General features: G+C 41.2%; 1 protein-coding gene across 5 annotated transcripts in view; it reads right to left on the bottom strand.

Moving 5' to 3' along the window:
- AFDN (afadin, adherens junction formation factor) overlaps positions 1–13,676 on the bottom strand; it is a 117,603-nt gene that overhangs the window by 15,337 nt on the left and 88,590 nt on the right. For all 5 annotated transcript variants that reach the window (XM_030446594.1, XM_030446596.1, XM_030446597.1 and 2 more), the window contains 7 exons: positions 10,050–10,115; positions 9,820–9,893; positions 9,238–9,356; positions 7,953–8,147; positions 7,596–7,687; positions 6,967–7,155; positions 3,411–4,433 (listed from right to left, as the gene is read on the bottom strand). In XM_030446594.1, the coding sequence (XP_030302454.1) occupies positions 3,411–4,433; positions 6,967–7,155; positions 7,596–7,687; positions 7,953–8,147; positions 9,238–9,356; positions 9,820–9,893; positions 10,050–10,115 (1,758 nt within the window). The remainder of the gene's footprint in view (positions 1–3,410; positions 4,434–6,966; positions 7,156–7,595; positions 7,688–7,952; positions 8,148–9,237; positions 9,357–9,819; positions 9,894–10,049; positions 10,116–13,676) is intronic.

Genomic DNA, 13,676 nt, shown 5'->3' with positions numbered 1-13,676 from the left:
TCTAATCCATTTTTAAAGCTGATGATCCTGTCTGCCTTCACAACCTCTGGTGGCAGAAAGCCCTTTATCTATCCAGACACAGCTCCAGGGACCAAAGCTTAAGCAAAAATCAAAACAGGAGTAGTAATAAGAAAAAATATTGAGATACCAAGGTCTGAAATATCCCTGAGTCATGAATTCAGGAAGCTGACAGCCTTACTCTGTTTCCCTCCTATCAACTGCTGAACCTACCACACAGATCCAAACCCAGCACATCAGGCAGACTATCTGAAGTATGCATTTTAAAAGATGATTTTTTTCAAAACTAAAGCAGTGCTGAATAGCCAAATCAATGTATTTAACAGCCACCTTCACAGGTTTTTTTCAGCAGTGGAAATTAATTACACTAACAGGATTTGCAAGCATTACCCTTCTTTCCAACTGGAAGACTCAGGATGCAGAAATGCACTTTGCAGGGGATCTATTTCTCCTCTAGAATGCTACAGAACTCTTTTTCCATGGATCCATTTCCAATGACAGCAATAAAATCCAGAATTAGTTTGAGTCATAGCAATTACTGCTGCAATTTGAAACTGTCACATTTTAGATGCAAGAGAATGGTATTAACCAATTGAAACTGAATTATATGGAAACAGTCATTGCATGTTTACCTGACCTACTTGGAAATCCTTGCTCAGAATTAATTCCTGCACTTACAACCCATTTTTTCTTGAGTGATAAAACCTGCAAACTACCACCATGTAGTCCTGGGTAGGTTCTCAGGACAATTTCACTTCAGATTGGAAAGAAATGGTATTGCCAGAGCTCTTCTAAAGACTGCAGGGGTGGGGAAGGGAAGGTTGGAAATCTTACCTCACAGCTTGTTCATTCCAAGTGCTCAGTAAGATTTTTATACACACAACTGCACACCAAATACACAGTTTTCTATCAGACAAACAAATCTAGCTTGCAAGCAGAACACAACAACGGAAAGGAAGGAAAGGAAGGAAGGGAAGGAAGGAAGGGAAGGAAGGAAGGGAAGGAAGGAAGGAAGGAAGGAAGGAAGGAAGGAAGGAAGGAAGGAAGGAAGGAAGGAAGGAAGGAAGGAAGGAAGGAAGGAAGGAAGGAAGGAAGGAAGGAAGGAAGGAAGGAAGGAAGGAAGGAAGGAAGGAAGGAAGGAAGGAAGGAAGGAAGGAAGGAAGGAAGGAAGGAAAGGAAGGAAGGAAGGAAGGAAGGAAGGAAGGGAAGGAAGGAAGGAAAGGAAGGAAGGGAAGGAAGGAAGGGAAGGAAGGAAGGGAAGGAAGGAAGGAAAGGAAGGAAGGAAAGGAAGGAAGGGAAGGAAGGAAGGAAAGGAAGGAAGGAAAGGAAGGAAAGGAAGGAAGGAAGGAAGGAAAGGAAGGAAAGGAAGGAAAGGAAGGAAAGGAAGGAAAGGAAGGAAAGGAAGGAAAGGAAGGAAAGGAAGGAAAGGAAGGAAAGGAAGGAAAGGAAGGAAGGAAACACAGGGGAAGAAGTCACCACAGCTGGAAATATTCAAATGCATGCTTAGCAGTTAAGTGCTTACTGTTTCACAATGATTTCTGCACACCCAAAGATGCCAAATCATCATCCAAAGCACACAGTGTGTTATTAGTAACATCAGGGATTGAAATGGGAAAGAGATATTGAAGAGAAAGAAACAAACATACCAAATCTAGAACAGAGATTGCTGGCACAGCAGTCTGCTGCAGGTAATAAGAAAGGGGGGAAAAAAGAAAGATGCACAGTGAAAATAAAGATTAGTTAGACTTGTGCTATTTCAAAAGCATTTTTTTTTTATTTGGTAAGTCAGCTGCTTTAGAACGAGGAACTGAACTGACATAATCCTGAAATGCAGCAATGAAACAAGCAAATAATTAAAATTTTTTACTGGTGTTGGTTTAACCCATCCAAAACCTTGGTATTTCTCCAGTGATGCTACGTATTGCATCTCTAGTAGGAGAGACAGTGAAATGTAAGCAAAACATAACCATTACCACAGCTCAAGACAACTTTTTTTGGCTTAAAAGTGTTCCAAAATGCTGAAAGAACTTGAGGCCCAACTCTTATTTTAAATCCAGCACTTGCAGAGAAGCCTGATAAAGTTGTGCAATGCAGCTGGCTTTCCATCACACGTGGCTCTTTTAGTCTTGTACAGTAACATTTTAAAGACAATCTTTGTTCCAATGACAGTTTTACATGGATTTTTTTATGTCCATAGCTAACTGCTTATGTGTACAAATTACATGTTAGCAATGCTGGGCTCCAAAGCAACCTGTTTGCCAAAGATATATTTAGCATTTCCTTTCTTCAGTTTCCAAGTTTGAGGTATCTATTGTTTTACACAGTAATAAAGTTAGCCACAAGGAAAAAAAAAAAACCAGAATAGGAATGCAGACTGCAGCAAATATAAGCAGAGTGAGTGTAAGAAATGAAGCTGCCAAAACAATCCTGGGCTCCAATTACTACTCAAGCCAACAGCTATTTCTGACTGTCAGAATAACTCTGGCCAAACATTTCTTAAGAATTAAAAATTGCTTATCACAGAATGAAGTCAACTTTTCAAGATTAACAACCAGAAGACAGCATACCACAAAGCAAGTCTTTTTTTTTTTTAAGCCTGCCAAAGCAGAGCTGTTGGTATCTGTGTTCTTATCCAGAAAACAAGTTTTCCTGCAGAAATGGTTTCCCCAGCTAACAACAGGTCTAACAGATGCTGTGAGATGACAGCTGTTAGCAGAGTGATAAAAACTTCACCCCACCACTCAGCTGCATTATCTTATGAGCTGGAATAACAATTTTCACAGCAGTGAAGGTTGGGCCAAGCCAAACTTGTCAGATAAGGATTAAACTGCCATGCACAGACCAGGTCTGTAGGAGCTGTAGCCCCAAAGGGATGGATCCCAAGCCACCTGGCCCAGCCTAATGCTGAGTGCCTTGATGAGGTGCTCAGTTCCCTGGAAAAGCATGCATTCCCTGGCTGTGCTCAGCTCCAACAACACTTAGGGGAAATATGCTGGGGGGCAAGAGGGGAGGGGAAAGGAAAAAACCCCACACGGTATTTTTGTTGCCCATTCTTTTGTAATTTCACATTTTTGCTTGCTTTCCTGTCAAATTCCTGCAAATTCCTTCAAATCCCACTCCAGCTACGTGGCAAGATCCCTTCTATTCCTATATTCCAAGGGAATTTCTTTCCCCACAAGCAGAAAAGTAAATTCCACTGCCAGGAACAGGCAGTGATGCTGATTTGCTAACATTTCACTCAACTGGTAAAGCCACTCTAAGGCAGCAATCTTAAAACTCCAGAAGCTTCACCCCCCCTTTACCCTCTAAGGACACCAAGATATTCAGGGGCAGAGAACCCACCAGGATACACATTCCCCCAATTTCATTTAGAGAGGATTATCCCTTTTTACCCTTGCTCTTCTTTCTGCCTCCAGTCGCTGCATGATGAGCATGGTATCCACATCATCATCCTCCTCTTCATCATCATCTTCATCCTTCTGCTTCGACTCCTGAAGCCTCTTCTGGAACTGCCACTCCAGCATCAGTTTCCGCAGGCGGTCGTTCTCCTCTGCTGTACGATCAGGTTTGTTCTGGAGCTCCTGAATCTCTTTACTCAGCATGTCCACGATGTGCATTTGTTGCTGCTTCTCCAGTTTCTCCTTAGCATCCCTTTTCCAGGGATCTGGGGAGAGGCTGTCACTAGAGGACAGCTCTTCCTTGCTGATAGTAATGTACTGCAGGTCCCTCCGCTCAATAGTCCGAGGCTGCTGCTGGGGCTGCAGCTCTCGAATGACAGTTTCCTGAGGCCTCTGCAGAGTGGAAGGTTTTTCTGACTTCACTTGCTGAAGGGAAACAGGGGGAACAACAGGCTGAGGAGGGAGCAGTGGCTGGGAACGCATCTGGCCCAGTTTTCTCTCCTGCTCACGGCGTTTCCTCTCTCGTTCTTCCTCCAGACGCGCCTTTTCCTTCTCATACCACCTCTGATGCTCTTCTCTTTTCTTACGCTCAGCAGCAGCCACCTGAGAAGATGCTTGGGCTCCTGCCTGGTTTGGAGGAGGAGGGGGAGGCAGAGGCAAATCCATTTGTAGCTCATCAAACTCAGCTGCATAATGCACCGGGGGAGGCGGCGGCGGAGGGGGAAGATCCGTTCGGATGGGCTGGGAGATGGCCACTGGAGTTGGCTGGCTACTGGCTGGAGTTTTCCACCGGCCAGGTCCACTTTTAGTTAAACAAGAACCAGGAGAGACGGGTTTGGATGAGTGGTTCAGGTGTTCTTGGCTAGATGTGCTAGAATCCACGGATGAGTTCATCCACTGCTCGCTGTCCGACTTCCGATCGATGTACTCGACATCCTTCCGTATAACAACTTCCAAACGGTTCCTCTCTGGCTGGAAAACTTTATCTCGGAGTTCTTCCTGGGAACGAGCCACACGCTGGAAAAAATTAAACAAGGCATGTGTTTCATAGCCCATCTATATTAAACATATTTGCAAATGGCTCACAAACCACATTCTTATTACTGAAGGTAATCACTTCGAGCGTTCCATGCCCAGGAACTTTCCCAAAACCAACAATAAAATGTCCTTTTCAGCCCTTTTAACTCCTTCTAGCCATGAAAGACCTTGCAACCTCTGCAATGCCTGGAAACCCAGACTGGCAGGAAGGATGAATGCAAAGCAGAGCTTAAGGTGGAGCCTTCCCCAGCTCACACAATTTCCCAGGACTATCCCTGACACCCGTTTCCCCCCATGCAAGCACCAGAACTCTGGCAGCTTGGGACAGCAGCTCAGACACACCAGCTCTGCCAGCCAGCTTCCAGCTGGCTTGGATGAACATTTTTCCTACTGGGAAGGCAGAGAGAAAGCTCTCATTATGACAGCCCCAGTCAGAGGGGTGCAACCTGGGCACTCAGGTCCAATTCTACTTGCTCTGGGGGTATCAATCTCCACTTCTGGGGCTTGTTTTTTGTTTTTGGTTTGGTTTGTTTTTTTTAAATACAAGCTTAGGGTCTCACTGCACTGTAAAACCTGAAAAGGAATACTGAACCAGCAATTAGGCTTAGGAAATCTGTTAATGATTTTCTTGAGGCAAATACTCATCCTCTGAACGTCTGGAACTCCCGAGCACGTCCTGTACCAATTACCAACAACTGAGAGAGGACCAACAATGCAAACTCCTCTGCCCTCCATCAGTGACCTGAAGCCTGACCTCCACAGAATGCCTTCTTTGAGATGAACAAGTGTGTTTTTTACGCTCTATTAGTCCAGCAGAGCTGAACACACAGCTATTTGTGTTAGATTTGCTGTAAAGATGCACCTAGCCAAACAGTTTGCTAAAGCCTGCAGAACAGAAATGGGCATTTCACATGAGCCAGTAGCTTAGGGCAGCTTTTCTGGTTTTTTTACAAGCCCAGTTCTCACTGTAAAGATTAAAAGGATACTTTTTTTTTTTTAAAAAAGTCTATTTTCCCCTACTTTTCCCCTTAAAAGAGCTATTGTATGGCAGGGAGAAACTGTGTACACTTTCAATGCTTGTAAGGAGCTGAAGCTTGGAGCTGTTTGCTTTATGAAAATTATTTTCTTTACTTCATTTAGTCTTAACTTGACAGCTCAGATTCAGTATCTGCCAGCAACTTCAACAGATGGCATTCATCTCACCAGTGTTAACCACCTCAGCTAAGCTTTATTTAAGCTTATCTTGTGCAAGGGAGAGATGCACGTCCAGGTAGAAATTCATCCCATTAAGGGCAGCAACCATCCTCTAGAGGTATCACCCTCCTCACCACAGACAGAGAGAGCTTAGGTGTTAATTATGCAGCCAGGATGAGGTGAGATGAAATCATGAAATGTGAAGGAGTTAAACATGGAAATTTAGCAAAATATTTCCATAGCTTTTTGGCACAGTCATTTAACTTGCAGCATTCTCCTTCATCCTCCTCTAGGTAGACCATCTATTTTCTTAACAGCTGAAATGATTGGGATTTTGTATCTGATAATACTGGGAAAAAAAGCTCTAAGCTTTTCTTCAATTGACTTTTAACTCAATTGAGTTACTTGAGCAATCAATCACCAATCATTACTTTGCTTCTGTGACACAAGTGCAAGTTAATTTACAGGACATTGCTTTTCCAAAAGCAAAAACATGCTGTAAGGCTGTGCTTTTATCACAAATTAAGGAACAGAAAGAAGAAAAAAAACCCAAACAAGTCCTTCCATATTTCTGAGTCCCTGGTGGATTAGAGAAAAAGATGGTCCAGTGACTGTATTTGGTAGATCTAGATTTAATTTCCTGCATGGATTTGAGCAAAGTCCTCACTTACAAGGAGCAGAACAACACTATTTTTTTAATTTATAAAGGTACAGTGGGGGTAAATTCATTTCAGGTCAAGAAGCAGCTGCACTCTGACAAAAACAAAAGAAAAAAATCAAGTTACATCTATTAGCTGAGAGCAGGGAACGTGCTGCAGGTGAAGCCCTTGGATGGGTCTCAAAACACTGCTACATTTCATTTTTAATACTTCACTTTGTCACTTAAACAATGCACCCTGCAGACAAAGAGATTCTTTTTCACATAAACCTTGGAAAACTGAAGGATTTAGTTTGCTTTTCAGAAAGCCACAAACCATTTTACAAGGAACTCTGCTACCATCTCCACCCCATTACCTCTAAAGAGGGATTAAAACATCCCAGATAACAGGACTACTGAACATGATAACAAGGAATAAAAAAAAAAAACAACAACAGAGCAGGGTTTCTGAACCCAAGGCAATCTTGGCAGGAGTATAGTTGCTCCCCTCAGCAACTATGGGTTAGTTTGATGTCAACAGCTCAGAGATTATGGAGAGCTGAGTGTTTTGCCAAAATGTCTTCAGTAGTGGGGGAGTGGAAGAAAATTTATTTCTGTTTTTTTGTTTGGTTGGTTTTGTTTGGTTGGTTTCTTTCTTATCTGAAAGAAATGACTCCTCACCTGCATGGTGGTATTGATTGAGTGATTGCTTTCTGCTTGGACCTGGGGTTTTTCCTCATAGTTTGGCCACTGACTCTGAGCTGGCCCCATTCGATCCTGGGACTTGGAAGCTGGGAATGTGAAATACTCCCTGGTGTAGGTCTGGGTTGGGATGGGATAAGCTTCAGGCCGTGGGGGCAGAGTCTGCTCCTGGAAAAGGTAGAAAGAACACAAGGTAAAATTTTCTAATCAGAGGGATCTGTATGCAATATTATTTTAAAACATGCATTTTCCAAATGTTTTTCCTTTGGCTTGCAAGAGGATTATTTGTCTGGAACAGGAGATAAAGAGATTGTCTACTATCAAACATAACTGTGGTTATGACTCATGGTTTTCTGGTCTGAGAACAAGTATGCAACCTTGTCCAAACCTAAGAAATCACAAGGACAGCTTCATGAAGAAAAGCTAACCAAATCACTCCAAGATGTCTCATTCTTTCATTAGCTGTAGCAAGCAAAACCCCCACCCACTCACTAGCACCAGTATGATGTTCAACTGGTTAAGCAAGGCACTGGTTTGGCTCCAGCACACTGAGGCTATTGATAAGTAAGAAAAGTTTACTGGCCAGCATTCTGCTTGCCACTTCTAACCTCTGTACAAAGATTTCCAGTAGAGACTGAGGTTATTTTGGTGGTAGTTCCAGATGCATAAGCATTCTTTCCCCCAGGACTTGGAGGCTGATCTGTTGGAAAGTTAAAGGAAACATTTACATGACTATTAATAATCATTTACATAACTTCATCAAATAATAGTATTCACAAAGCAAGGATTTTTTTTCCTTTGAATACTTCTTACAAGAGGCTGGCTCCAAATGTTGCTGCTACATTAACATCTGAAACCTGAGCCATTTTTAAAAACAATCCTCCCCCCTTTTTTTTTTTTTAATTCAACAGCCTCCAAAACTCAGGGAGGAGGCACTACCCCTGAAGAAGGATAATTTTACTTACTTGCTACATTGGGGCTGGAACGATGATCAGCTCTGTTCTTCATTAATCTCTCATCCCCTGGCAGCTTCTTTGGTTCACTGTACTCCGTCCAGGGCAGCTGAGGGCTCTCAGGTGACCCATTTTGGGTGGAATTATTATACAGCTCAAAACCTTCACTCTTTGGTCGAGGTTTACCTGAGCCACGGCGGTCAGAAACTGTAACAGTTGGAGAGGGATTTTCCCCCTTTCACTCCTACCAACTACTACCTCAAACCACAGCTCCCTTCATTTATCATCATCAAGAATTTATCATTACAAAGCAGCTCCCAGGAAAGGAAATGCTCTGTTTTTAAAATCTTTACCTCTTCAGCTACACAATCCTGTATGGACTGGACAGGTTTACTGGGATTTGGAAAAGCTCTTTCTTCCCAAAAACATTGGAAAAAGCTAAAAGTGCTTTACTGGGAAGTCTCCTGCTGACTCCCAGAGGCATATGGCATCTGGAGTGCTGGTGTAAACTGAGATAATAAGGATTTAGTCTTTTAACCCATTCTCTTCTACACTCTAGTGCCACCCTGATCTTCCTTTACAATTTTTTTCTTAATAACATTCTTTTAATTAAGACTTTTTACAGTTCCCTGAAGTAGGATGGTAAAATAAAACACTGGAGAAAAATCCCAGATCATCATATGATCAGACACAGGAAGTTAAGAAGAAATGTTTCAATAATTCTAGTTTTAAAAGAAAAAAAAATTAAAAATCAATGGTAAAGCATGTTCCAGGGGTTTCTTTTTCTATTTATTTTCCTCTTGATAATGACATGTCCCTCTCTGACCAGAAGTCATATGTCAAGAGGAGAGAAGCTTTAATAAAAAGGATCAAAAAGCCATTGAATTTTAACTCTCTTTGTACTCATTGTATTCCAGTTCTTAAAAAAAAAATTACTTCAAAACAGAACTGTATTTAAACATGTAATTTAGGTTCTTTAAAAGACAGATATGCAAGACATTTCTTAATGATTTAACCAGCATAATTTCGAGCAATATTTTAAAATGTGTTCAAAAACCCACGTAGAGTGGCACTTCAGGACATGATTTGGTTGGCATGGGTTGGGTTTGATGATCTCAGAGATCTTTTCCAACCTTAATAATTCTATGATCAACTCTGGATAAGAAAGAAAATGCTTTCTTTGGTGATATTGTATTTTTTGATTTAATATTACATAATATTTATCAATCTACTGTTTATTATTCTATTTTCTGCACTATAAAATTCATAAAATCACAGATAACATCAGCATTCTTACCTCTTTGCATCATTGGGGATGGCTGATTAAGCAGGGTTGCCAGACCATGGTAAATTGCTCCTTGTTTTGCTACTTCCAGTGTTACTACAGAACCTGTCCTAGTCATAAGTTCTGCTGCCCTGCAATAAAAGCCAAAGCAAATAAATTCAGGTGTTGTTCTCCTTTTAATCAGTTTATATGCCATGATTCCTCACATTTGGTCTGCTCATCTTTTGTCTGACAAAACACCCTCTTAATCATCAAATCTCTGCAAAAAATACTGGAATATTACAACTAGAAGATATGATTATTAAACAGACAGCACCTAGAGGCAAGTGCTACTTACAGCTTCAGCAGTTAAAGGTCAGAAGGCAAAATATTTAAAATTAGAGCTAAATAACTTTTGCTCTAAGCTAAAGTCCACATGTTTAAGACAATCTCATCCAGAAAACACTACACCAACAGCTCAACGTCTTCCTCAGGTTATCAGTGAGCAGTTACAAAAAGCCAAGCCCAAGCCTAACTTGTAAAACCCATGATCTTCAGCCCTTTACAGTAAATTCTTATTTTATCTTTTTATTATTTTATCTTGTTTTTTGGTACCTTTCCTGGGACAGCCCCACCAAGCTTCGTCCATCCACACTGAGCAGCTGATCCCCTGCAGCCAGACGACCATCCTGCTCACACAGCCAAGAGAGAGGGAAATTCAGTCTAAATTCAAACAATTCCTCAAACAAACAATTATTCACACTTAGGAGCAAGCCAAGGATTTAAAAGCATTGCCAAAGGGTCTTTCTACCTTTGAACTTCTGATGGGTAAGAATATTACTAACCACATCTGCAGCACCTCCTTTCACAACAGACTTGACATATATTCCAAGTTTGTCTTGACCAGCACCCTACAGAGAAAGAAAAGTTAATTTATTACATTTATATTTGATGTCTTAAGCATGCCACAAGTGGTAATAAGACTTCTGCATGGAGATGTAAATCTCTAAGTTCTCATTACTTGTCATTACGTTCCCAAACTGGAAAAAAAACCCCCACCAATTATTAAAAAACAATTATTCAGAAAGGAGTTACATTAATTTAATGTCAAAAGAAAATTCTAATATTAGGCCTCTTGAACCTGCAAGCGTGGCTAGAAGCCAACATTTAATCCTCCTGCAAACCCATGCCATTTTGTTCATAAAACATCTGCTCCAAGTATCCCAGGGGACTGCTGACAGTGAACTTCTGGCTAGACAACCAAGAGCATCAAGACAAGGAGAACACAAGCATCTCCCCAAGCCATGCTGCTGCCTCATCCACATGCTCCACTTCACAAGGCACCACTCAGATCAGTGTTAGCATCACAAACCTTGGAATTATCCCTCACACTGCAAGACAATTACTCAGTACCTGCTCTGGCCAAGGCAGAGGAGTGCTAATTTACCAGCTGAGCATTTAAATCCAACACTAGGTTCCTCAAACAACCTCCCAAGGTGCTTTATTAATGACTCTGCAACTTCCTCCTCCTCTTCTTCCCTCCAGCTTTTCCAACTCTTCCCTCCACCCCCATGTTTTGCCAGCAAATGCATTCCTTGCTCCCACCATTCTAATAAAGTCAAAGAACTATCAAGGTGAAGATTATTCAAAGTGTTCTAGATGGTTTTCTAGGCAGGTAAATGACCTCATTTTTATTCATTAAATCTTCAGTTAATCCCAAATGTTTAATCAAAAACCACACACACACACAAAAAAAGGAATTACTTTGAGTCTCATAATTCCAGATTAATATTCTACATGCCCAAATGTTTCATAATTGCTTAAACTGCACTTAGAGGAAAAAAAAAACCCATAATAAAACAAAGGCAAAAGCCCACAATAAATAAGTGAAGCAAGGACACTTTCTTTGTCTGGAAAGAAGATAAGGGCAATTTAAAAAGCTTAGTTTCTTTTTTGGCTGTTTGGTTTGTAAGGGGTTTTAAAGCAACATCAAGGTAACCACAGAATATTTTTAACTTTACGGCAGAAAAATCAGTTAAAAGTTATGAAAAATGCAAACTGGGATAAACAGAATGAAAAATTAAACCATGCTTCACAGATCTCTGTTTGTTTCCTCCCCTCAAAGCAACCACGAAGCACATGGGGAAGGATGACCTGGCTGATGGAACGCCCAAACTTCCAGGACAATGCAGCAGAAGAAGGAATTCATCCTTGTGTATTACCAACTGCTTCAACAAGGGTCAGGAAATGATTTTCACAAGGAATGGAAGAGCTAGAGAAGCCCTAAATCAATGTGCTGTTCACCACGGGTTCCAGAAAAAGGGCAAACAACAAGAGGAGTGTTTGCCATCCAGAAAATACATCAGGTAAGCTAAAAACAAAATGGAAAAGGCCCACACGATGCTGAGAGCTGGAGCAATAATGGGGGAAAATGTATTTCACTGGTCCAAAACCTGATATTCTGCTCCACTCTTGTAAGGGACTGGTCCCCACAGAGGCACTGCCAGCAGAATGAGTTTCCTCCTCTTGCTGGGAACTGATAATTAAGCTGATTTGGTTTCTGTACTCTGAAGCCACTTGGGAGTGATGCTGCTTTTATTCAGTCCTAACTTCAAAGGGCAGCAGCAAGAATCCCATCCCCCTGGGGTCCAGTAAATCAAAGATCTGCCTGATACAGTCAAAGCTTGGGTAAAAACCAGTGAGTCTTGGCACAGCACTGCCACTTGGAACAGGGAATATATGAACCAAGGGACTGAGTCTGGTACTCCATACACACCATATCCATACATATTACTCTTCTTATTCCTGGTTATGATTATTAGAGCATAATAATGAAGTTGAAGCCTTCTGTGTAAGCCTGCAATATGTGCTGTGGTCTGCAACTGCACAAATAATCATGCAACAGTTTCTAAACTGCCTTTAACATCCTGATAAAGAACTTTTTAGTCACTGCTTGCAGAGCTGTCTTGACACATCAGCTCAGTGACCTGGAAGGCAACAGAACTGATGGAAAAACCAGCAGCCACCATGGCCAGCACACATCTAAAAGGTTCACATTTAGAAAACTGTTGATAATTCTTCTTATTCTGAGTTTCAGAGGATAACAAGGATGATGAGAAATATGGAATTCCTTCCTGGAGAGGACTCCTCAGCTCAGCAACAACTGAGGAAGTGAAGGTCTATGGATTATGGGTGGCACAGATTGGATTATTCATCATCTCTCTAATCAGCCAACAGACAAAGCTTTCTTATTCAGCCTATCAGCTAGTATATTGAAAAAAAAAAAAAAGCTAAAACTCTTTAGTTTTAGGGGGCAACAGCCCCCTCCAAAAAAACCCTCAAGCAGACAAACAAAAAACCAACCCATAACAAAAAAAACCCACCAAAACTCACCCCTTAAAAATATATAGATATAAAAAACAAACCCCAAACCGACCAAACATGCATTTTCCATAGGACTTCATCATTAAATTGGGAAACTGCCTGGCATCTACAGTAGTTTTGTTCCTAAGTGTAAACATGAACAAAGAGATAGAAATTCTGGCATTACAGAAAGCTAGAAACTGGGAGGAACCACCTTCCACTTGTGTTCTGTTCTCTGGCTAAACACCCCACAGCTGGGGGACACCAGATCAGATGGAGTTTTGCTCTGAGCACAACTGTTCTTATACTCTAACCCTTAATTTTTCATGATCCTGAGAAGGAGTTTACATTTTACTTTGTTCCTTCTTTTTTAAGGCTTTTACCAAGCCTACAGCAGATGTGTTAGCTCCAAGTCATCCCACTTAATACAAAACTATGGAATTTTCAACAAGTAAAAATGATGTCAAATAAATCTCCCTTCAGATGACATCCCAAGTGACATCTTCATCATCTCCTCACATGTTATGAGGAGAAATGAGTTCCTTCTCTGCCCACTTCCCATGCCTTCCCATCTGCTCCCATTTATCCTTGGGAAGAGCTCTCAGTGAGCAACCTCAAAGTTCACTCATCATCTTCCCTAAACTTTTACCCTAAGCTTCAGGGTAACTGAAAACATTTATTTGTTAACTACTTATTAACTTGCTTTTTTCCAAAGGAATGCAGAGGTCAACATAACTGCAACTCTTCCCCCACGACCACAACAGAGCAAGGATTTGGGAGTATCAGTCACTGTAAATATTCTTTTCAGTTCCTTTTATTTTTTCCAGTCCTGAATAACCAAAGCTTGTGCACCTGTACAGCTGTCAGTCCAAAGAGAAGAACACAACTGGAGAGAAATTAATGATTACTGGAAAGCAGGAATAAAAGTGAGCACAACAAGATGGTTTATACCCCCAGAATTAATTCCCCTAGAGCACATTTTCTTGTCTCTATATAAACAAGATTCCCAAACCTTGACAGCTATTTTTCAAAAAATATTATAAAAAATCCTGAAAGAAAAAAAAAGCCTCACCCATAGCAGTAAACTGCCCAGTGCTACCAATCTGTTT

Source organism: Calypte anna, chromosome 3 (assembly GCF_003957555.1).
Source record: "Calypte anna isolate BGI_N300 chromosome 3, bCalAnn1_v1.p, whole genome shotgun sequence".
Taxonomy (NCBI): Eukaryota; Metazoa; Chordata; class Aves; order Apodiformes; family Trochilidae; genus Calypte; species Calypte anna.
Note: the sequence above shows the minus strand (reverse complement) of the source record. Positions and strands in the feature narration are given on the sequence as shown.